The sequence below is a fragment of the Larus michahellis genome, chromosome 5 (assembly GCF_964199755.1).
Source record: "Larus michahellis chromosome 5, bLarMic1.1, whole genome shotgun sequence".
Classification (NCBI taxonomy): domain Eukaryota; kingdom Metazoa; phylum Chordata; class Aves; order Charadriiformes; family Laridae; genus Larus; species Larus michahellis.
The window spans coordinates 32,945,073-32,970,681 of NC_133900.1; the positions used below are offsets into that span (position 1 = coordinate 32,945,073).

Consider the following 25,609-nt stretch of genomic DNA (forward strand, 5'->3'; position numbering starts at 1 on the left):
CTGTCTTCTGGGCGAGTAGGAACAGACGTGATTGCTCTCCCAGAAACAGCTTTTCAGTAAAGTAGCTTTAGAGTCGTTGCTGACCCACAAATGCTGGATGTAATCCTGCCTCTCTGCTTGCCGACACATCCCAACCAAGGGAAGACGACAGGTCCGCGTGGCAGTTCGCACGCAGGCATGGCAGCAGATAAAACCCAAGGTGTTCCATGGTCCACCAAGCGGTAGAGATTTGACGGAGGGCCCAGGTGAGCCTCAGGGTGCCTTCAGCTGCCGGAGGGGCTTAGGACAGCAGCGTCCCATGGCTCAGGAGGGTGGGAGCTGGCAGAGTCTGGGGCTGTCCTGAAGCCACACGGTGCCCCTGCAGCCCCGGGGCAGACGTACCCTTAGAGACAGGTACAATTCTTGACATGGAATTACTGTTTTGTGACAGACAGAGAGAGGTACCTGACAGTTGTGAAGTTCTGTGCTCTGCTTGCCAACAGCCGAAGCCTCCAGCTGGTAGTGCCATACACCTGTGCCGGCCCGGCTGTGGTGTGTTTCCGTGCGGGGAAGGGGTTCGGATGAGTATTGCCACCTTCTGCTCCCCCGGCTAGGAGGAGATCGGGGGACGTGAGCTGAGGGGGATCTGCCGCGCACGGACCAAGTCCCTGCTGTGGGTGCTTGGACCAGGCGTCCAGGGCTTGGCAATTTGCTGGTAACGCTGAAAGCTCCATCATACTTAATATAAACCTGCCTAATCCTTCCTCGGCTGGAACCCTTCCTGGCCGCCGGCATTGAGAAGCAGCTCGTTTCTCCATTCGCTGCCTTTTTTTTCCCTTTTGCCTGGCGAGTCTGGATCACCGGCGGGTGAGACTACCGAGTCAATTAAATATGGAATCGGCAAAATAGCAAGTTAAATGAAACAAATGAAGCGCACGATCTTGATGAACCTCTGTGCTCGCGGTGTGGGGTGAATGATGGTTTCAGTGGGTGCTCAGGCACCGGCAGGTTTTCCCCAGGGAGCAGAAACCGCCTCCTCCTGCACGGACGGACGGAACGGGCCCCGGCGCCTGCTGCTCGGGGGAACACGAGGCCATATCTATACATATATATATGTGTGTGCGCGTGTGTGTGCGTGTGTGTGTATACACGTCCTACCCGGCACCCCGGAGGGCGTTGCACCCGCCGCGGCCGCTAGGGGGCCCCGCCCTTTCCTCACCCCCCCCGCGCCCGGCGCCTACACCTCCCGGCAGCCACCGCGCGGCGCCCGGCGCCCCAAGGCCGGCGCTTCGCCTCCCCCCTCCCCCGCTCTCCCCAACGGCCGCCGGGCTCACGTGACCGCCAGGCGGCCAACCGGGTTCGAACCTGGGTTTTTTGCACCCGCCCCCTTCCCCTCCCCGCCGCGCTTCTGCGATCAGACCGATCTAAGATGGCGGCGGTGGAACCGGTGAGTGTTTCATTCCCGTCTCCCGCCCGCCTTTCTCTCTCCTTCCTCGCCCTCCCGCCGCAGCCGCCGCCTCCTCCTCCAGCCGCGGCTCCCCCCGGGCGCGGCAGGGGCCCGGCCGGGCGGGCGGGCGGCGAGGAGAGAAGAGGCCGGCGAGGAGGGCCCGCACGCAGGGGGCCGGCGCGGGGGGGAGGGGGAACGGGAGGCGCCGGCCGGCGCGGTGGGGAGGGGGAGGCGGGGGCCTGAGGGCTGGGCCGACGCCGCCGCGGGGCTGCGGGGGGGGCGACGGGCCGGGCCGGGGGCCACGCCAGGCGGGAAGGAGCGAGGCCTGAGGGCCGGCGGCCGCCCATTGTGCCGCGCCCCGCCCGCGGCCCCCGCCGCCCGGCCCGGCCCGGCCGCCCCCGCGGCGCTGCGGCAGGCGGGGGAAACGGCGGGGCCGGAAGGCTCGGCGAGGTAGAGGCGGAGAAGCCCTGGGCGGCGGGGAGCCGGGCCGGCCGCCCGGCGGGCGGCACTTCGCCCTGCCGGGCGCATGTGGCGCGGTGGAGGTGGCCATGTTGCTTTCCGCCCGGAGGGTTAGGCTCGCCGGTCACCGAGGGGGGCGGCTCTTCCTCGCCGGCCGGCGAGCGCCCTCCTGGCAGGCGGGGAGCGGGGAAGGTCTGGTTTGGAGGCAGGCAGGGAGAGGGGCCTTGCGGTGAGGAGGTCGGGAGGCCGGGCTGTGGGGATGGGTACGTTGGCAGATGCGCTGCTGGGGAGTTTGGCGGCTGAAGCGAGAGAAGAGTGTGACTGGTAGGACTCGAGGCGTGTTGCAAACGAAATTGGCTTTTTCCGGTTATGTCATCTCTCTGGCTCAAAATGATATTTTTATCCAAGCTTTTTTTATAGTTTTCATGATGATTTAAGTACTTTTTTTTTCTTTTTATAGGTATTAAGTTATGCTTATGATACTATGCTGTGTTTTATAAACATTGTCCCAGCCTGCACTTCCATAAAGAACTGGAGCAGCTGGAAGTGGTCCAAGTGTAGTTTTTATTCTAATCCCACATGCTTGTGCATCACGAGGAGTGGACTGTGTGTGACAGTTTCGAGAAAATGAGAAACTTAAGGAAGGCTTGTTTCTTGCTGCTGCTTACCAGGAAGTGCAAAACAGTGGGAATAAACAGCCAGTGCATACACTGGGGAGGCTTTGTAACATTTAGACAAAAAGAGATTAAGTTTGAAAATCACTATTTTTAAATAAAAATTAATTTTACCTTTTTGTCTAAAGGACATTGATCCTCCTCTTATGATTTTCTTCCATGAACAAACCCCCCCACACCTTTAATTACAAGGAAGAGATTGAATTTGCTCAGCACTTATAAATTGCTTGACTAGCAGTTCTGAGCAGGAAGAATGTCAGTTGTGAAGACAGTTAGCTGGACCACCAGCAGCACCCTTCCCGTGTTCTTCAGCCACACTGTTAAACACTTGTTTTCGCATTCAAAAGCTGATCTTTCTGAGCTATAGCCCACATATCTGAAGATGAGAGATTCCTGTCACCTCAGTATTTTGTGATGACCGTGGAGTTTAGCAGGGGTTGTGATAAATAATTTGTAATACTGATGACCATTGGAAACTGAAATGACTCTAAAGGCATGGTTTATGGCTTTTTTTGGCTGTGGTGCTGGCATAAGCCTGTCTCTACACCATTCTCTCCATTGTTCTTGCATAAGCATGAGGTTGTGTGTTGAGCTAGATCTGGGGCCTAATTTAGCCAAAAATAAACAGTTGATTTTGCCATGCTGTTTCCCAGATCCAGTTCACCATGCCGTGACAAACAGTTGTGCTGAGCCAGTAGAAGTGGAAGATAGGGCAGCATTCACAATGCTTTTAAGTAATGCTGCCCTTGAGTGTTCTGCCATAGTCGAAGTATGTTTGACTTTAGGAAATAAATACCAGCTGTGCTTGCTTATTTTCAAATTTATTTAAATAATAACATTTTTGTTTATTGTCCTTTTAGGTGGCTCCCACTTCTCCTAACCTAAGCTTAAACTTAGTCTTGCGTAGTGACTGAGGTCATAGATGCTAATGTTGCAGAAATACTATATGCTTTTCAATTGAACAATTTAATTGTATGTGTGGTTAGGGATTGGATTACCTCTTGATCGTAGGGAAGCTTCTCTGCTGCTGACCTTCGAAATCTGGACCTAGGTTTATAGAGATCTCCTTTGTGAAGCTTCCCTAGTGTGAAAATCTGTCCCAGGAAGTGCAAAACACCACTGAATGTCAGTGACGTGTCTAGTACTTCCATGCTTTTAAATGTAACATACATTTTAAGTCTTGTTAAGAGGCTGGAAAAAGTGTTTAAAAATCTTTAGTAATATTGAAACTTGAGTTTACAGTACTGTAAATAGTGCCATGGAAGTTGCTAAGAAAAGCAAGATTATTCTAAGTAAATATAGGCCTGTTGCACTGTGGTTTACTTCTCCACTGTGGGTAAAACTTAAGCCTCTGCGCCACTGACAGGTTAAAAGTCAGTTTTTTCTTGTGCTATCCAGATTGTTTCTCTTTTAAGACTATTTTAGATTAATTTGTGAGAATATGCAGAAGCGTGCTCATATTGTAGCCTCTGAGGATTAAATGTGATCAGATAACGCTGTGCAAAAGTCCACAAAGTCAACAACAAAACTAATTAGTAATGCTTTAGTAAACAGTAGCTTGCCAAAGGTGACTTTAAAATGTAGCCTGCACAAAGCCTGTAACTTCTAGGTGCATATAAATCATGTGGAAGTAACTTACAGGTGAGCATCTGATTCCTCATCATTCAAATTGGAAATGGGCATCATGGTTCTCTCGTTTTTTCCTTCATGAGAGCTATCGTTACACTTATGCAAATGCAATTCTTGTGAATTTAACTCCTCATTTTATGACACATGGGTGAAACTTCAGTTACATGTAACTTGAAAAATGCTTGTTTAAACAGGCAATCATCAATAGGTAAGACTCAAAACTTTCTTTAAATGAAACTGTATTATCTCAAGGGGTTACAAACATAGTGGTGAAGGCCCTTGAAATTCTGGAGAGTTCAAAATAGCTCCTGAAATTCAAGGTAGGCTGAAAGGTATTTCTTTTGTATTACTGACAGGCAGTTAGCATGTAAATTAAGCGTAGGCCATGTTCAACTTCAGACCTGCTCTTTTTACTAGGTATTTCTCTTATATAGTCAGTGACCTGTTGTGGTTGAAATCAGTGTAGTATTCAGCTGTAGTATTGTGAACACAGTTGCTTGCTCATTGCATTTTTTTGAAATGATGCAGGATAAATGTATCTTGCATGCTGTTTAATAATTGAGAGTGTATCATAAACTGTCTTTTGATGGTAACTTACATTTCTGACTGAACACAAAGTGTCCTCTAAGAGGAAGAAGATGTTTGACAACTTGCAAATTTTTTGAGATAAACATTTTTCTGAAAGCAATTTAAAAAAAAAATATGTTTTGCACTGCATATAAAATGTCAAGCTAATTTCAAGGTAATGCATAAAAATAGCATATGAGACTGAGTTGTGTTTCATTTACTGATACTACCTGCAGGTGTGGAGATACATGGGAAATTTTGATGAGAAAATGTGATCTTTTGGCAGCTTTATAAAGATCAGTGTGAATTGTAGGGGGTAGAGAGGAGAGAATCAAATGGGTGATGTTGGTAGAGAGCCTACATTGTGAAAGAGAAATGCAGATTTTAAATTAATGTGACTTTTTCCTCAAACAGTTGTCTTTCACTTTTGAAATATTCTAAACTCAGTGTTACATGTAAGTTTGGAGACTATTTTTAGCCCAGAAACTTAAAGCAGTCACTCATTTCATGAAGTCCTAAAACCTATTCCTCTTTAAAATGTTCATCTTATGAAGGTACTCAGTTTGTGATCTATAGGTTTAAGTGTGCTGTGTAACACAAGTGTTCTGTTAGCTGCCTGAAAGTGGCAGTTGTCCTTCATTTTTATATGGTGGATGGATGTAAGGCAGAAAAATTGTAACTGTTTAAAAGTTGGTTTTTTTCTAAGTGTGCAGAACAGTTGTTTAAATGGATAATCTTACAAATAGTGGTCAGTTTTTTGTGTGTTTGGTGCTGTTTATCGAAGTAGCTTGTGTATATTACATGCTTTACAATAACCAGGCATACCAGTGGTATGTCCAGGGCTTTATCTTTTGGTTGAAGATTGACCTCTTGAGCATCCATACATTATATAATTTTGTTGGAAATTCTTTTTTGAAGATTGACTGTGTCTTAATTTTTCAGCTGATGTAAAATTCTATGCTTGGTTATAGGAGTGGCTCAATATACTTGCAGTAATTTGGTGTGCTTTTGTGTCTATTGTGTAGAAGTGTGCAGGGAGATGAGAGGTGTTACAGGTGGGTTTTGTCCCTTGAGTCATCTGAACTGTTTTCCTCAGCAGTTTTGGAGGAAGTTCTTGTTTTCTTGTCCGAGTGCCTTAGAACTAACAATGTCAGATGTGGAAAGTCATCTTATCCCATGGGTAGATTTCAGGGCAACAGGGTGCAGACTGGGGTGAGAGGTGGTAGCACAAGGGCAGCCTTGCTTAGCTAGGAAAACCAGAAAGATTCTGAAGTATTTTGATATACCTTGTAACTTGTTTGCTAATTCTAGTCATAAGGTTATGAGTTAAATGTTGAAAATCTGATGGGTACTTTCAAGCATTTTTTCAGAAGTCAAAAGGGCTGTAAATATTCTTTGTGTCTCTTAAAACCTGAGATTATATTTCATAAAAAAACAAACCAGTGTGCCCCTCTGACCCTGGAGGAAGCATGTGACTTCTACTTCAGTCTTTTGTTCCTGTCCTTGTGTACATGTGTTGCACTTCTAACTTGGTGGGATGTCACTCAGTTAAAATCAGGACCCATGTTTGTGTTCTAATAGTGAATGCCTTTCTAAAAATCTGTGGTGGTCTAAGTAATGATATATGCAGTTAGGATAGTTGTTCCGTATTAGGCTGTGTTATGTCATGCCTAGAAAATTTTTCTCTGTCCTAGTGTCTGGAAAGCTATTTAACACTGTTTAATTGGTAACAGGTGGCTATTGGGACCTCTATTCCAGTTGGTATTACACATAAAACACATGATTTTTACCTCTACGTTCATTCCTCAGAATTGCCTATCAGATGGTAATTTGGTTTGTTTTCTTACAACACATAATACTTGTTTGTGAGTGGGCTTAAATCCCTTTTTTTGTCCAGAATATTTTGAAATAAAGCTCTTGATTTTGTGAATTGTTATCCTATCTGTAGTATAGTAGCAAGAAGCGTAAGGACCAGTGGATAGCTGACATGCTTTTTCCCTAGATGTCTGATAACTGGGATGTGCAGTTTTCTCATTCTGTTGGAAACCCTAAACAAGAAGGTAGGAACTATCAAATGTAACTTATTTTGGTTTAATTCAAGAAGACTTTGGAAGCCTATTCCACTAATTGATCCTCTTAACTTTCACCAAGAACATGTCATAGTGTTATGCTACCTTCTTTTGGGATATAAAAGTTGTGCTCTCTCAACTGGACTTCCTAAACAACTTCTGTAGACAATTAGATGACATGAATGTGGTCTGGGCAGCACCTAAAAATACTTGATGAAACCTAGTCAAGCTAGTTGTTCTCTGCAATAGACAAACCTGATTAAGCAGTTTTTACTGTAAGTGCTGTTTGTTTCCTGTCCCAGTGGCATGCACACCTTCCTTTGATATGTTGGTCATTAAGTGCTGTGGAGAAAAAATAAATAGCATCAATTAAATCTGCAAGTGTCAGGATCCAAGTAACGTGCAGGTATGCACAGTCATTAAATGCTGAGTAGGCAAATGTTTCATGGACTTCTGTAAGCTGATTCCTAGATCAAAAAACCATGTGGGTAGCGAATAAATGTCACTTTTAATTACGTGCTGTCTTGTGTGTGAGGAGTAGGATTGGCCATATGAAGCTTTCCAGTTTATCTGGTAATACTACCTATTTTATTACATCTATTTTAAAAGTAGCAAACCCAGTGGTGGCTTCGTTTAATAGTAGATGCAAAGTCAATTTTAGGTTAAAGAATGCATTAGATATGAGCAATAGTAAAGTGTTATGAAGGACTTAAATTTAGTAGTTCAAAAACTGCTGATGGAGGCAGCCTGACTTTAGTAAGTTAATAGTGTAGCAATTGCAAGATTTCAAGGTGTGAATTGGTAAAACGTGTACAATGTCACTTTAATTTGTATTGTGTTATAGAATCTTTTAAAACCTGCATGCTTGTGGTTTGGGGTAGAATTTCAGTAGCTGGAAAGAGGTTGGATACCAGAAATTGATTTTGAATGCCAGTTAATGAATGTACATACTTTGACTAATTATGAAAAGTGATTTGCTCTACAAATACTTAGCTTGGTGGTCAGAATAATGAGATAAAGGTAAAGTGAAAGGAAATGAGAGCTGGTGTGATTAACCAGCCAAAAATGAAAATGGCCCTTACTCTGTTTTCCTTATGTCACTGGGAAATAAAAGGTAGTGAAAAGAAGCTACTTTAGGCTTTTGACTGAGACCAGCCAGAAAACTCTTCCGTGGTAGAAAGCTCTGCTTCCAACTTTACACCTTTTTCCAGATTTATTCTGGTGTGTACAGCTGTTCCTGTCCTTGATGGGCAGCTAGGTGCTGAAGAAAAAAAAAATAAGCCTCTTCTGGCTGGGTTGCCCTCTTTTGAGGGCAATGGCATAATCCTGCGTCAAGATCATAGTTAGCCAGGCCTTGGAGGTGAGTTGTCGTACTGTTTGGGACAGGAGCTTGAAATAATGATTAGTCTGGATTTCATTAAAGCTAGGTTAGCTTTCAAAATATCTTAAGTGAATTGTTATTGTGGTGACTTAACTAAAATGTTTGCGCTGAGTCAGATGTCTTCCATTTGTCCAAAAATAGTTTCATGTAGTTGTGAAGGGCAACCATCGGTATACAGGGCAGGTATTGAGGCTTATGACGCTTTTTTTTAATTGTCTGGAGGTGCTACCTAAATCCTTTCTGATGTTGTCTTGTATTAGAAGTTATGAAATGGCATAGCCCTGCAAGTGCTTAGTAGTTTTGTATTGATTCTTCCACTTAATATAGTTATGATACTTTTGGAAGACTGACCAGAGAGACTTTAGGATTAGCTCTTTATATTGAAAGCTATTTGCTGAGCAATTGCGAATGAGATTCTCAGATGAAGTTATTTTTGGAAGATACTCTGCATTTGTCCATTGTGAGTCTATTTGATGTAAACATCTTCGGTGTGATAGCATTTGTAAATCAATTAGATGTCACAACTGCGGAGTATTGTGAATGAAAACACGCTTTATCACAAAACCTGGTGCTTAGTTTACTTCCAAAATACCAACAAGGTTTTTCCTTGTGTGCTCATTGTATTTGCACATGTAATATCTCTAACTCTTCTAGTTAGAAGCCGCTGAAGGGGCAAAACTTAAACTGTAGTTGTCTCTACTTGGCTTTTTGTAGTATAATGCAAACAATAACTTGGAGGAGGAAATACTGAAATGCTTCTTTGGTGTATTTTACAGCCTTTGTGCATTGACCATCTATATTTGTTCTGTGGGGTTCTTGTATGGGATTAAAGAGAAAGATGTATATTTGATCCCATCAACTTAATAAATGGAGCCGACACTGGAAATTTTATTCTAGATAGAATTTGAAGCACTTACTAAGCTTTTTTGAAGATCTGTTTAGTTTTTTATAGTATTACACTGAAGGAGACTTGACAGATTGTTCAACACTGTGCTTCTGTGGGTTTGTCAGTGATGCTCACCACGAGGAAATCTTCAGAAAGCATTTAGTTTTAGCAAGAGGCAGGCAATTGTACTGCCTGCCCCCTGTACTGTGTAAATCAAAGCACTCTCGTAGTTGTCACTGCCCCTGTCAGGCCTTTGCATTTCAGTCCTTTCACTGTGAATGTGAGAGCATATGAAAGCATTCTTAAACATTATTTAAATCAGCTTTTGAACTGAGATTTTTTTTCTAGGTGAGCTATTAAACTAAAGCATCCTTAATTATTTTCAAGCATCAGGGTGTAACTTCTCTGAAATAAAACATAATACCATGCTTAATAATGCTAAATATATTGATAATGAAGAGAAAACCCCTATTAAGATGGATCTTTAAGTGTTACCAGAAGAGTTTTCCAGCTGGGACGGTGTTTGTTTGTCATCACTTCAAATCCATTCCATTTTTCAGTAGCTTTGATGATAAACTGAGTAACATGTAAGTCTGGAGTAAACTGTTCCGTTAATTAGATGATTTACCATTACTTAATCCACCCCTACATTGCTCTGTTCTCTTTAAGACCACAAAGTTTGAATTGATTTTTAAGTACTACTTTTATATTGCTGCATTTAGGAATGTCCAGAGCGTTTGGGTCTGCTGTAGTTAGTATTTGTTTATATTACTGCAGTGCTTTTTCTTTCATAGGGTTGGCTGTGCCGGCATTTTTGTGTTAGCTGTAGGGGATGAGCTCTAGTCCTCATTCCTTGTCTCTGTAATATTCTAGTACGGATTGTAGATTAGGGAGAGATGGTAGTAACTGGCGGGGACACTTGGCCTCACAATAAAGCTTTGTGTTCCCTGGTTTGAAGGAATGGCATTAGAATTTCAAACCTGACACAGTGGCTTCTCAAACTGAATGACAAGCTGGAGGGGGTTTGCATGCAAAGGGAATACATTATTTCACTTCTTTGTGTTACATATTTGACGTCTCTAGTGATGTCTCTAGAGATTTGAAAAAATAATACTTGGAATCAGTCTAATCTATGGTAAACATGCGTAATTACATATATTTCAGTTTGAAATTTGAGAACTGATATATGGTTAAATTCTGCTGTTCGGTGGCTGATGCTTTGTTAGTAGTGATGTTGCAAATACAAAGATAGCTACTTATTGATTTGATTTCTAGCTGCTTGTAGTAGCTGATTTGAGACCTGAGAATTGTAGGCATGCTTCCTACTTGTAGTAGCAGATTCTTCTAAATAAACAGGATCTGTACATATTTTGCAGTGATGCTTTTTCAGAAACTGATTTTTAAAAATGCCTTCTAAAATTATTATTCTGGGAATTAATTTTTAGATTTGCGTATTCTAGGTAACATAGCATGTTGTGTATTTCTGAAATAACTCAGAACTGTTTCAAAATAAGACAAGTATGTTAAGCAAACACTTTTGGAAACAAATGACACAGGAAGCAAATCACTGAACAGCAGAATGTGAATTCCTGCAGTTAGTATTTATTGTAGGACCTGTTCAGATATTGAAGAATAAAGGGATGCAAATTGTGTTTCCATGATGTGATTTGGGCCCCTAATCCAAGATGAAGTAGAGGAACTCTTAGCTTCCAACATCTTAAAGTTACTTCAAAGAACTAAATTTCATCAATAAAAATTGAGAAGGAATGGATTAATAACTCCTTTCTTCAAACAGGAAACCACTCCCAACCCTCAGCCTTCAGAAGAGGAGAAAACCGAGCCAGCACCTAGCCAGGAGGTTGCCAGCCCTGAACAGTATATTAAGCATCCACTACAAAACAGGTAAATAGTACAGCAGTGTGATTGTAATTTTGCCAAAGATAGAAGAATGCCTGTGGCTTTACAGCTTTCTTATTTACCTTGTATTTTGAAATTTCTTGGGTTTTTTAAAAATATTTGCAGTGAGGTTGCAGAGAAAATAGAACCTGAACCTGTTGTAATTTAGTGCCTTTTCAAGTAGTGTTATTAAGGAAGGTGAAAATCTTTGCAAATTTTCATAATGTGGCCAGGTAATTGCTTCTACTTGGGGGCAAGCGGAGCTCTTGTTGCTTTTGTCTGGTGTGTTTTGAGACTGACACTGAGATGAAGTTGCTGCCAAGCAGAACTGGAAAACCTTCCATTCTGCCTTGTACTTCAGGCAATTAAGGTGCTAGTGGTGAACACTTCTCATTCTTATTTCTTATCAGAGTCTTCTGCTTCATATCTTACCATTTTTTTTTCTCCTACTTGGAAGTGATAGCGGTAGAAGCTGTGTTAATCAGCCACAGAGCTTGTTAGACTTGATCATATGAGTGGTTGGTGTTTACAGTGTATTTTTTCCATTATCTATAGGAAGTACAGTGGAAGAAATCCTGTAAAGTACAAATGCAGACATTTGCACCGCATGTCACTAGGAGGAAAACAAAACTGTAGGGCACTTAAATTTTCTTGTTTAACGAGAAAAACATGGAGCAATGGTTAAAAGTATAGTTAAGAAAAGGTATTGAAACAATCAAAGCCCTCTTACAAAATCTGTGTTCAGTGTGCAAAACCAGGTATGTCTTAAAAGCTACTGCTCAGCTTTTTACTGAGCTATAGAGGCAATGAGGACTTTACCCAGAAGCTTTGTACTTGAAAGCCTTGACTTGAACTGCCTTTCTGCAGTAAAGGTATTATAAGATTACAGGCTGAATTCCTGTAAATGTGCAAAAAAATTACTCAGCAGCATACATATACTTCAAAAAGAGCAGCTAGGAAGTAATTTTCTCAAGTAAGATGAAGAGCTGATGTGGAGTGCTGAGTACTCCATGTGTTGTACTGTACGTGTTCTGTAGGTGCTGTCCCAAAGTGAACCTTTTACCGAGTGGCACCTTACTCTAAGTTTTAAACAAGTGTGGAAAACCCCTCTGCACTAGAGTGCTATGCTGTGTGCATCCCATTTTCCTTTGTTGTCTTTCTCTCAACTTCCATCCTTCCTCTTTTTCCTCTAAACACTTTGATTAAACTGGTGCTGGTGCTCCTTTACAAGTGGTAGTGGGGCTATTACTGGAAAATAGTAAACTTTTAAAACAAGGTTTGAAATGGTAGGAAAGACATCTGGTGACTTAAAGTACTCTGTTGGGAGAAGATAATTCTATTCCAGTGCTGACCTGGGTGATTTTGATGCTAGTGAAACTATCAGAATGAAAAATAAGCCTGTTTTGTTAAATGCCTTATCAGGTATCCTGTTCTAGCATTTTAAATGATGTTTTTTTGATCTAGAAAGAGCATCTTTGTGTGAAAGGTTCAATTTATGTGTTGGGATTTGTACTCGGAGAGATAAAGATGAAGAAAATCAGATGGAAAATTTTTTATTTGATCTTGTCTTTATGCGGATTTAAAAACTTGAAACAGTGAAAGTTGGTGGGAGTTGCATTTTAACATTTATGCTCTCCAAGCATGTGAGTGCTTGGGAAATGTTCATGTCACATATAGCTTTTGAAGTGATATAATTAGCTTTTGTAACCTTTACAAGGAAATTTTACTGGAAATTCCCCTTTACTGGCAAGGGAGCTGTGCTCCTAGTTTGAATAGCTGGTGTTGTTTTAGACTGTAATCAGTTATTTGTGGCAGGGGATTGCAGTTTAGCAGTGGCAGCAAGGAGAAACATATGAGGCATAGAGGTTTAGAGTCTTAGAAATGTTACAAAACTATTTAAAATATTTACCCAAATGGATTGGTCAAGTCTGCCGTGATTCTTGTTGTGGGAACACAGATAATGTTGATCTGGTAAGAGCTGGATTTGGGAAATGAGTTTCTTGTGTAGCTTATTGATGAAAACTGATTTCCATGCTGATAATATATTGTGGTTTTCAATTAGTTTGGATATAACAAGTTATATTTTTAATATACTTTAATTTCTTGACGTGATTATTTTATTTTGTTTTCCTTTAGATGGGCGCTCTGGTTTTTTAAAAATGACAAGAGCAAAACTTGGCAAGCAAATCTTCGTCTTATCTCAAAGTTTGATACTGTTGAAGATTTTTGGGCGTAAGTAAAGAGTTTTCAATCTGCATAATTATCCTGCAAAGCTTATGCCAAAGTCAGAAAAACATGAAGTACTCCATTAACTGAAATTTTGAGCATAAGCTGAAATGTTTGTAAAATTGGAGGTGAGGTCTACCCCATTCTTTAGAATGTGGTGGAATGTAACCTTTGAAGAAAATGTGAGTGGAGAAGTTTTTCATACTTTAAATGCACATTGTCTTGCTGTTAACACTGCAACACTGCTTATATTCATATGCACGTGACATACATGTAGAAAACTATTTGTGCAGTAGCTGTGTTATGGTAACATGAATTTGTAAATTCTTGTAACTAAGTGATTGTCACTTCCTTGGCCCCAAATTTTGTTAGTTGATTAAATTTTCAGACATCTGGCTTACTTCAAGTGTTCAAGAGTGCCTGAATCTGGAGCATAGTACTTGGGAAATTGATGCAGATTAAGGGCATCCTTGAAAGTTTTGTTAGAAGTTACAGAAGAAACTACCTTCATTCTAAACTGAAGGACTGCAAAAGCAGTTAGGCTCAAACAGCAAGAACAAAGCCTTTGAAGGTAGGCCTATGCTTTCCAAACACTTGCTTCGATCAGATACAGGTGGTTTACTTGGAAGACTTTTGCCTGCCATAATGGTGAAATATGGAGAAAATGTAAGTGCAATGAAACCGAGTGTGGGAAAAAATGCGTTATGTGTTTGATCTTCCTTAATGTTTCATGCTACACTGAGTGGTAGGGTTCTTTTTGGATGTGATCAGTAAGGGAGAGATGGTGTCTCTTAGTGGAATTGAGATCTATCAGTGACCCATTATCACCAACAGGAAAAAAGAAGATATTAATGTTGAACAAGTACTTATCAGTGCAGTTATCAGGGAGGGAAATAGGATTCTGTGCTTGTAACCAGCTTTTCTATTCCTGCTGTGGGGGTGACTGATGGTTGAGCGAACAGTAGTTTGCAGTCTCTTGGGGTATGTGATGAGAGGCTAAATTATTTGAAGCTCACTATTAAAGTGGGTTAAGGGTAAGTTTTTTGAACTCCAGTAGGCAAGATAGTCTGGGTAATTAAAAGTACTACTAATCTAGATGTCTGCAGTCAAGATATAAAATCTGTCACAACAATTGAGAAGTTATGCCTCCATTGTGGTCAGAGTGGGAAATAGGTGTGGTGTTCTGGGGGAAAATATTAAGGTTAAGGTAAACTTAAAGGAGGGAAGCTGGTAAATCTCTTAACTGGCTTGGTAAATTCCTATGCCCCATTTCTAATTGTTAGAACATCTCAGTAATGAATTTCTTTTTTGGTGCTCGACCATGCCTGAATGTTAGTTGGTCTTGGACTACAGCTTACTGTGGTAGGTACAGGCCTTTTTCTGAAGTCTGACCTTAACAGTGCAGGAAAAAAAATCTGTCTTCTTGCTAGAGGAGGAGGTAGTATATACTCCTTTTATTATTTTTTTTCTCTGAATTGCATAGTTGTAAACTCAATTTGGAGTATGTATTTTATATTTTGTTGTTTCAGTCATCTGTTCTTGCCTTTTGAGTCCTAATTTCAACAATTTGAGTTATCAGGCCTACAGCCTTTACCCCTAGAGTATTGTATTAAATAACAAAGTTGAATATTTCTCCCAAAACCTCTCTGCAGAGAGAGTAGCCTTAGAAATATAAACAATTATCCTTATTCTGTGTATGTATATGTACAGAATACCCATGAACACAAAACTTGTTGCCATGAAAGTTCGGTGAGTTATGTTTCTAGTAACTTTGTTAGAACTAGGTTTAAAAGAAGCATTGGTATTTTCTTGGAAAATGCTATTGTATATGAACCCAGCAAGTGTTCACAAACCAATTTCCATTCTGCTTCTTTAAGCCCAGAACATCTTAAAGCTAATGCTTTTATACTGCTGAAAAATACTTGGGAAATGAGGTTGCTTCTGAAATAACTTTAATGCTTTTTAATTTTTGTATTTTATTTGGTCATATGTCTTAAATTCTTTAAGAATTTTGTACCTTAAAATAATGCTTAGTTTTTAATCCTGCTTTTTTCCCTCCAATAGTTTATACAACCATATCCAGCTCTCTAGTAATTTAATGCCTGGTTGTGACTACTCGCTCTTTAAGGTATGCTTGCTAACCTTTTTTCTTCAGTTATGGATGTTGATGGATGGTTTCCTGACTAAGCAAGACACTGTCCAAATATTTCACTTTAGATAATTAGGAACATGGTTGGGAGTGTCATAAAGGTGTTCATTTTTTTAGGAAGTCTGAAACACCTGCCCTCTGAAAATCAGGCTGTCACTAGTTCTGAAAACGCAAGTACTTGCTTTAACACGTTTCCCAGACAGTACATTTTAATCTGTTGGTATGTTTGTCTTCATTCTGTGTGTGAAATGCTTGTGCAAATAATTAACTCTCAATAATTTTTATAATATAAAGATTTTCCGGCTCTTTCATTTGGTGTGATATGAAATAAGGTAAAATGTCTGAGTTTTGTGGGAGACTGCAATGTTCTTCAGTATTCTTTGAGCACTACTAGCCAGATGCACAATGCTCCTATAATTAATTTTTACACCACCAGTAATGTGCCATATTGCTTATGTATGAAATAAAAAATTGTACCCAACACTGGCACTTGAAGAAGGTGTTCAGACAAGTGAATAGGAAATGCTGATGAGAAAGTGTACGTGAAGCAGGGGCTGTTCAGCCTGAAGAAGAGGGCTCCAGGAAGACCCTATAGCAGCCTTCCAGTACGTAAAGGGGGCGTACAGGAAAGATGGGGAGGGATGTTTTACAAGGACATGTAGTGATAGGACAAAGGGTAATGGTTTTAAACTGAAAGAGGGAAGATTTAGATTAGATATGAGGAAGAAATTCTTTACCATGAGGGTGGTGAGGCACTGGAACAGGTTGCCCAGGGAGGTCATGGCTGCCCCATCCCTGGAAGTGTTCAAGGCCAGGCTGGATGAGGCTTTGAGCAGCCTGGTCTAGTGGGAGGTGTCCCTGCCCATGGCAGGGGGGTTGGAACTAGATGATCTTTAAGGTCCCTTCCCAACTCTGACTGTTCTATGAAATCCTGCCTTGGATGGAGTGGAGATCTGAACTGGAGTTCTAAATAAAATCCATACTTCTTTGAAGTGCTTCTAACATACAGCTTCCTTTCTGGATTCAAATATCTAAATAATCCCCTAAGTACTGCTTTTAAAACATAGCTACTAGCTGGGACTCCTCTGTAGACTGTTTGTAAACCTTGGGTTTGGGAGGGTAACAATATTTTAGGTGACTGAGAAACCTTGCTAGTAGATTTTAAGAAGCTGTAGGCCCTTCAGAGTTTAGAATATCTATGGATCATGCTTGTATTTTTTGCATGAATCATAAATTTGTTTGAATTATTATGTATGTATTCTGTGTTTGCATATAATCAACCAGAAATTAGTTATTTAAATGCATGGAACAGGTATAGAATTGGCAACTGTTGCAGTCTTTTGAACAATCTCTTGCTGTTGTCCTTCAATCGTGACCTCCTAAGAGTTTCTCTTAAAGGTGATGAACTAGTTTGAGCTGTGCAGCTGCCAGTGAGGGTGTTAAATTTAAAGTGAGCTGACACCACTTCATTCTGCACGTTGAACACTTAATTAGTTTTCAGCCAAACTTTGGTAGTGCGGCTCTCAATAGACATTTCTTAACCAACTTTCTCTGTCTAGACAGTTACCTGCATTTTTTAATGACTGACTTTCTTGAAGCGCAGTGTAGCTGGTGGATATGGGAGTGGCAGCTGGCTGCTTTGCTGGGTCAGTGCATCCAGAGTCATTTAATTCAGTGCAGGGCCATTGGTAAAGCATGAATCGGAATCCAACTTGCTTTTAAGTGGTGTGTTGATTTTTGTGGCCCTGGCAATTAAAGCCCTCTTATTCTCACCTTGTATGTGCAGGAAGTCATTGAGATAGACTGCCAGGGGTCTCCATTTCAGTGAAGTAATCTTTATGCATAAGCGAAACACTTGGCCAATGTTGCAATGAGTCCAAGACTTAAAATAAAGACTCCAGAATGTAGCTGCTAATTTTATCTGGTTTCATACAGGGCAAAGTGGATGTTTGACTCTGCCTGTTCCCACAGTTTTTTATGTAATGTTGTGTAACCAAGACTTTTACCAGGACTGTGATTCTTCAGTAGAAATAAAAATTCATTAGAGAAAGTGCTCTTTTTAAACTGTTTAGGAATTTTGGTATTGGTATGAGACAGTATTTCTGGACAGGTATGTATCTTAAACTATATGCTTTTTTTCTTAAGTTTCTATTTCAGTTATCACTGGTCTTTTGGTTATTCTTTAGGAAGACTACAGATTAAGTCTGATTTAACTTCTGGCTGTTCTTTGCAGGATGGGATTGAACCCATGTGGGAAGATGAAAAAAACAAGCGAGGAGGACGATGGTTAATTACACTAAACAAACAGCAGAGACGAAGTGACCTTGATCGCTTCTGGCTAGAGACAGTAAGCATATGGCCTTAAAAGTTGCAACTGAAGAATCTTTCATTTGTATTTAGTATTTTAACCTGTTTGTTCTTTCTGTGTGCAATGGTAGACATCTGACTTCTGACAGCACGGTCTCCTGTAAGTTTTGATTGACAGGCTGTATCTTTCATGATTTTTCATTATTTTTCAGTAGTGATGCTCAATGTAGTTGTATTCTATCAAATACTTTCTTCAAATGGGCAGCAGTAGAGATAATTCTACAGGACAGGTGAACCTTTTCCTATGGAATGTAAAGAATAGTTGTTGAGCTACTGGGAAAATAATACTCTGTATTGAATGTGACTCCCAATTTAATTGCTTAAATGTGACAATTTGTTTTACAAATATTCTTAAAGTGAGTGGTTTTCGTGTTTTGGTCTTGCTGAAACAAGGGAGTTTCAGGTTTATTTTTGTTCTTTCTGTACTTAATGTTAGGATAGGCAAGTAGTAGCACAATCTTCCTGTGCACTAGAAAAGTTCCTTTTTCCGTTGCTCTTATCTTTTTCTAATAGATTTTTTGAATGGTAAATATACTTCTGGAGATTATGTGGGTTGCAGTAAATGTGTTGTAGAAAAGTATACAACTGTACTGTCTATGAACTGACTCAGAATAGCCTAAGAGTCTAATGCGATCTGGGCTTTAGGGGCACGGATTGCAGGCAGTACAATGCAAAGCAATCTTATCAAATCTCTGATCTTTTTTTCCTTGCTTGTGCGAAAGGCAAGAAGTATCGTACCCCTTTGAAAGGGAGAGATGGCCTTCAGGATCAAAGCAGAGGTGTCCAAAATGCCAGAGCTATTAGGATCTTTATAGTCACTGTAGTGGTGATTTGAAGGAAGGGTGATGACCCTTATACTACTAGGCAATATGACTGCACATGAGTAAATAAACGTCTTGCCATGTGCATTTGGCCTCTGCCCCTAGATGCCAATATGAGTCCCTCCGACTCTTAATAACCATTACATGTGGATTGGAACCTTGTAGACAGTGTATGTAGATTTAAGGCTAGAGGGCTCTGCTTTTTGTTTAGCAGCAGGCAATGGCACAGAGCCCAAATACTCAGGTGACTGGAATATGTGCTCCAAAACAACCCTGTCACTGCTAATTCCAGTAATTATTTGTAAGCAACTTTCTCCAATAAAAATCAAAACTTCTTCCTTTATCACTCCCTTTGAAACAAATTTTTATTATCTAATGATCTTTACCATTTGTAACTAAACTAAACTTATTTGAGAAGACTTTTCCCCTGTTGTGCAGCATTCATGAAGAATGCACTTGACTGTAGTGTTCATTAAGCATGGTAGTCATCTTTGCATGTACATGTACTAAGGTTGTTGATCAGTATTTTGAATGTTTGTGTGTGGTTTAAACTTAAACATTTATGGCTTTCATTACCCAGTGAATGTGTGCAGCCTGCAATTAGGTGTAATGTTTAAGGTATGCGTAGTTATACCTGATTTATTCAGTAGCACACTTTGTCCTATTTGTATTTCCTTGATGAAGTCAGCCCCTGCAGCTCTCATGGGTACTGAAAGACCTGCTTTGTTCAAAAAGTTGCAAGTGTGCTGAATTTCCAAACGTTATAAGTGATTCTGGAAAATGAATATAATGGCAGTGTACTTAACATACTGTGCAAGTGAAGTAAACAAGCGTCCATTTGGAGATTCAGTGTGCAGAAGGTTTTTTTAATTTGGCTTGGACTAGATGAATCTGTCTTAACCACAAGAAATTCTCAGTTTTTAATATCTGAAAATTGCTTGTTTTACAAGTTACAAGTTGAAGACTTTAAATATCACTTTCACAGCGAGCATGTTGTACAGGGGTGTGACCTGCCTCAATGTGATGTTCCTGTAGTATACCACCTTCACCGATTCCAGTCTTCATTAGAAATCTGTGGGGGAAGAATCTTGTGTAACTCGTACGCTTGTGTTGTTAAACTTGCATTACACACTGTTCAGGATGACTCATTCCTACTTTGGAGTCTGTGAGAACTCTGAAGCTTTCTGAGTGTGTTGATAGGAAGTAACGCTTTGTCAGATAGCACTTTTCACCTAAGTTGCAGTCTGATTTGCAATTGATAAACTTCAGGATTGAGGTTGGACAGTACATAGCTGACATACTGCCCAAATAGTTCTTCACAGGTTCTTCCTAGATAATGAATGTAAACACATAAAATTTCAGATTTGTCAGTGTTAAAGATAATTTAGAAAGAAGAATAAATTCCTTTAGTCTTAACTGGTTTTGGATTGTGAGGTTGGGTGGGAGGCAGCACTATGTAAATGATCAACTGTGTCAGGACTTGTAGCTGCTGGGACAGGAGGAGAGATGGAAAAATCAAAACAGGAGGAAGATACCCTACTACAACTGGGTTTGCATTCACTTGTAACATTTGGAACTTCAAGAAGATACTGCAATAAACAGAAAATGATTGCTGTATGGCAGGTGGCTATAAGCTGTAAAGTGTAGTATTCCTCAGTCCTTTGTGTATACTCTTTGCATATGGAGCAGGATTCTGACTCTGAACTGCCACTTACAATGGTTAATCTTTGTTTTGTAGCTGCTGTGCCTTATTGGGGAGTCGTTTGATGACTACAGTGATGATGTATGCGGTGCTGTTGTTAATGTTAGAACTAAGGGTGATAAAATAGCAATATGGACAACTGAATGTGAAAACAGGGATGCTGTTACGCATATAGGGTAAGTACTATGATTGGTGTCTTGAATATATAAAGTGTAACAATGCATTTAAAGCCAGTAAACTTGATAGAGAATGCACGTCAGGTAAATGTAGCCTGTGGAGACGTGTATCCCAAGTTTAAGTAACTCAATGCCAAATTATTTGTGTTATTGTGTATTTTTTAATACAGGTTTATGTTAATAAATTCTTTGTACTGCTGCAGTGCCTTCACTGTAGTTTAGAAATAATGAAGAATTGGAAACAAGTCTTGGCAGAAGATTTTCATTTTGCAATGAGACATTGTAATTAATACCTGTAGATAGTGTAGGTTCTGTTGCAGCATGCTAGTTTGTGATGGTGGGTAGCCAGTAATAGTAGAGCATTGGTAAGATCTTTCTAAGAAAAGTGATGCTTACAAATAAGAGAGGAAAGGTGCTGTAAATCTGAAGTTCACAAGGATGTCCTTATAGTTGAAAAAAGCTGGACAGTGATACACTGTAAAATTCTACAGATGTTTTCCTACCTTTTTGTCTCTTCAGTACAAATCAAATAAAATAATGCTGAGTTTCATGGATTATTTGACATGTGTGATAGCATGTTGTAGTCTTCATTCCAGTAAGAAACAGTAGTCATCTCAGATTAACATGAGTATGTACCATAGAAAATGCATGTTGTGATCTGCTATTTGGCAAGTATTGCTAGAGCAAGTGGATTCCTCATGCTGTAGTATTGATGCTTCAAAATTATTTGCTGTTAAATTCAGTCCTTGTTGGCCACTTAAATATTTGTGTTGATTTGCATAGGTTATCTTCACAACTTAGCACATCTGTCGTAGGCCAAACTTCAACTGTCAGGCATGTTAGCTTGCTGACACTTTTTGCTTACTGGGTGGCTCTCTTGACACATTCTTCATTTTGGCCTTTAAGTATCTGGTGGGGTCTACCTTGTACTAACAATTTTATTATACAGTCATGTTCAGACTTGAAAGGTAAGTGTTTAACAGTAAACAAACAGAACTGGGGTACACATCTTCATCTAGGAGAGAGTAACCTTACATCAAACCTAGTAGGCATGGAATCATAGAATGGTTAGAATGTGAAATGACCTTAAAGATCATTTAGTTCCAACTGCCCTGCCATGGGTGGGACGCCTCCCACTAGATCAGGTTGCTCAAAGCCCCATCCAGCCTGGCCTTGGACACCTCCAGGGATGGGGCGTCCACAGCTTCTCTGGTAGACCTGTTCCAGTGTCTCACCACCCTCACAGTAAAGAATTTCTTCCTGATATCTAATCCAAATCTCCCCTCTTCCAGCTTAAAAACCTTCCCCCCCCATCCTATCACTCCACTCCCTGATAAAGAGTCCCTCTCCGTCTTTCCTGTAGGCCCCCTTTTAAGTACTGGAAGGCTGCTATAAGGTCTCCCTGGAGCCCTCTCCAGGCTGAACAGCTGTAACTCTTTCAGCCTGTCTTCATAGAAGAGGTGCTGCAACCCTCTGATCATTTGTGCGTCCCTCCTCTGGATGTGCTCCAACAGGTCCATCCCCTTCGTATGTTGGGGGCTCCAGAGCTGGATGCAGTACTGCAGGTGTGGTCTCATGAGAGTGGAGTAGAGGGGCAGAATCAGCTTTGTCAAGGATGCACCAGAGAGCATTTTTAGAATGGTATTAACCACTAATTAATGAGCTAAGGTGACTCCACTAGAGAACTGTAAAAAAGTTAATATTTTGCAAACTGACTGGCACAATGACTAAGGTAAGTTACGTTGATAACCTGCTGTCGTGTTGCCATAACTCCAAAGACAATACATCAAGCTTCTATTTAACAGTTAAAATTGGGGTAAGCTATGGTTCTGTATGATTATGATTGCTTCTTTGTGATTAAGGTAAGTTAAAAAAACAAGTTTATGTAGTTTTGTTAACAATCTACAGTTGAACAGGCTTGTTCTGTGGTTTAGTCAGAGCTTGGAGCCTAGGGCCATTAGTGGCTTGCATCTCACTCTAGGCTAAGGAACACAGCGTGTGTAAGGCGAGTACAGCTGCTTCTTAAGGCATAAGATCCAAGATCATTTTTCTTAGGGCTCCTGTTGGGTAGCTGCCCATGACCAGTACCATAATGAAGTGGGGGGGCTGGGGGTCTGCTTTCTGTCAGTAGTTAAAGAAAAGACAGTAAGTCTGTGTAACTGAGATGTGTGTGGTGATAAAACCTGAGTGTTCCAGGTAGTTGCTGTTTTATTTGCTTCAGGTGACTTTATCATCTCAGTAGTTCTGGAATCATGGACCATGACTTCTTCATAGCTGTTTTGTTTCTATACTTGGGAATATAGCTTGCTGATATTAAAGATACTCACATGAATGCAGTGGAATCCCTGTGTTCAGCATTTATGTAGGTCTGTGAATTATTTTTTGGCAAGAGCTTTTCGTATTTTATATGGTTCATACAGAACTACAAGCTGGTTTTAGATGCAATAAGCTAGAAAAATCCTGTTTCAAGTCCTTTATTCGTACCTGAGAAATTGTTTCTAAATAGGCAACTATTTTTCATGCAGGTGTCAATAGATCTTAAAAGCAGGTGTCCTGTTACTAGTTCCTTCCTACGGGCTTTGCTTAAACTGTTGTTCTATTTCTTTTCTCCAGGAGAGTATACAAGGAAAGATTAGGACTTCCTCCAAAGATAGTGATTGGTTATCAGTCCCATGCAGACACAGCTACTAAGAGCGGCTCCACCACTAAAAATAGGTTTGTTGTTTAAGAAGACACCTTCTGAGTATTCTTTCATAGGAGACTGCGTCAAGCAATCGAGATTTGGGAGCTGAACCAAAGCCTCTTCAAAAGCAGAGTGGACTACATTTAAATTTGATTTCCATCTGAGTGTTGCTAAGATTTGTGAGAAGTCTCATTCGCCTTTGTCTTGTACTTCTGTGTTCAATTTTTTTCTATTTTGGCTGAAGTAACCATTACCAATCAGAATTTTAGTACACTTCACCCCCTGAATCCATAAATGTTTTCCTGGCCCACTCTGTAATAGCTTGGTAGAAACATTACTATTACGAAAAAAAGTTGTTTATCCACAGTATTCGGAAAAGAAGTTGCATTTCTGTACCTGCAGGAAATTACTCTGTTTTACATTTGCATTGTATGCAGTAACATTTTGCTGGTTTGGAAAAGAGTATGGTGCATACAGTTTTCTAGCAATTTTTTTATACAGCATCATCTTTGCTGTAACCTATGCTGATGGCTGCTAGATTAATTTATTTGTTTTCCCTATTTGATAACATTAGTGATATTTTGATTTCAATTGTTTTTGTTCATGTAACATTTGGTGAAGAATCTGGGAATATGACAAAGGTGGAATAAACATTAATTTTGTGCATTCTTTGGTAATTTTTTGGTTTTTTGTAACATCAAAGCTTTGCTACAAATTTATGCATTTCAGTCAAATCAGTGATCTGTTTCTGTGATTTCCTAAACATAATTGTGGATTTTTTTTAATGTAACACCATAATTTACATTCCTTACTAGAAATAGTATGTCTGTTTTTGTATCTTACGCTGTATTTTAACACTTTGTATTACTTAGGTTATTTTGCTTTGGTTAAAATGGCTCAAGTAGAAAAGCGGTCCCATTCATATTAAGACAGTGTACAAAACTGTAAATAAAATGTGTACAGTGAATTGTCTTTTAGACAACTAGATTTGTCCTTTTATTTCTCCATCTATACAGCAAGTATTTGTACCTCTTGTGACGAGGCAGTCTCTACTGTGGCTTCTATTGTAGTGTCTTCCAAGAAAGATAAAGTCTGGAGCTATAGTCTGTTGAAACTTCTAATAAATCTATTAGATAGCACCCTAAATCAAAGTAAAATTATATTGATGTGGCTACTGTTTTTTCTTAGTGGTTGGTCTAATTGATTATAGTTTGCATTGTTTCTCTTTTGACTTTGGTTTATGCCAACCAAGAAATTCAAGAGTACATAGAAAGACATCTAGTTTCAGGTAGGAACTACACTAAAAGTGCTGAAGTGAGTGATTCTGCCTAAGTATCTAATTCCTATATGAAGTATGAGTAAAGCGCACTAGAGACATGTCTACAAAATAAAAGTATATGAGGATCTAGGTAGTCTGCTATTATGTATGTCTACAATGAAATGAAACTTTAATTGGCTTGAAAGTTGCTGTGGGAGCTGTAAGTTTGCTTGACTGGTAGGATTGGGGGAAAATTTTAAAGGCAATGCTCTTGTTTTGAGCACAGTGCGAGAGGCTTTTTCTTTCCAATCTTTAAAAAAAAGCAGAGCATGCAACAAAACCAATACTTAATTGCCAGTTTCTTTTTCAGTGTGTGATGTATTTTAAGATCTTGCCAGGGCTATAGAGCTTTTCTTCAGTTAAACTTGAAGGCAGATGCATATTGGGGTTTTGATCTTTGTGACAACTCCGTAGAGCAAGTTTAGTCACTGTGGCAGTGCAGTTTCCGTTGAATCAGGCTTTTAAATCTGCCCGATGAAGGCACTGAAGTGCTTGTGTGCTAAGATAGACTTGAACACTCGAGCATCTTGTAAGAAATGTGTTTTAAACAGCATATCAGACTATACCAAAAAGGTATTACATTAACTTCTGGATCATTATGTCTAATAGAAACACTTACAGTAGGCATCTATATCTAATGATACTGTGCCTTCAGTATTGGTCATTAACTGGGATAGGTATTGGATGTTGGAGGGAGCTATTAGGCTGTTTGTATGCTGGTTTCTGTGGATTCTGGTGTAACTGGTTGCCTGCCCTGATTCTGCAGGTGTGCAAAGCGAGTCAGGTTTGTTTAATAGGACCATTCTTAGCAGAATATAGCAGTCCCTGCCTGTTCTCCAGCTTACTGCTTCAGTGAATCATCTTTGCAATTAAAGTAAGCTTTTTGAACTAAATTTCTTCAAACTATTTCTGTTCTATATCATCAGCCTCAAGCTAAGTAGTGTTTGTACAGGCTTTGATATTTCTGAATAAACCAGTAATGCTTGTATGCATGGAAAGATAAAGATGAATCAGTTTCCTGAGTGGTAACATAAAATTGTCTGCGTGTATGTAATTTGGGAGCACTGGGGCAAGGCTCACTAAAATGAGTGTAATTCAGAAACGCAGGTAGTGCTGCCCTTTTGTGAAGAGCCTTGAGGTTAAACTGAGTGCTGTTGTGAGAAGTATATAGTATTGGTTT

At 40.1% G+C, this 25,609-nt stretch overlaps 1 protein-coding gene across 1 annotated transcript; it reads left to right on the forward strand.

Moving 5' to 3' along the window:
- The first annotated feature begins 1,372 nt into the window (after nucleotides 1–1,372).
- On the forward strand, nucleotides 1,373–24,093 carry EIF4E (eukaryotic translation initiation factor 4E). Its single transcript, XM_074589508.1, has 7 exons — nucleotides 1,373–1,426; nucleotides 10,887–10,993; nucleotides 13,124–13,219; nucleotides 15,278–15,341; nucleotides 17,596–17,709; nucleotides 20,289–20,428; nucleotides 23,042–24,093. Exons 1-7 carry the CDS (start codon nucleotides 1,409–1,411, stop codon nucleotides 23,154–23,156), a joined length of 654 nt encoding a protein of 217 aa, XP_074445609.1. The 5' UTR covers nucleotides 1,373–1,408; the 3' UTR covers nucleotides 23,157–24,093.
- The last annotated feature ends 1,516 nt before the right edge of the window (nucleotides 24,094–25,609 follow it).

Excerpts from the sequence above, each read along its gene's own strand:
- EIF4E (XM_074589508.1), top strand. Across the intron at positions 10,994-13,123 it reads AAGCATCCACTACAAAACAG|ATGGGCGCTCTGGTTTTTTA; the intron begins GTAAATAGTACA and ends GTTTTCCTTTAG. Across the intron at positions 13,220-15,277 it reads ACTGTTGAAGATTTTTGGGC|TTTATACAACCATATCCAGC; the intron begins GTAAGTAAAGAG and ends TCCCTCCAATAG.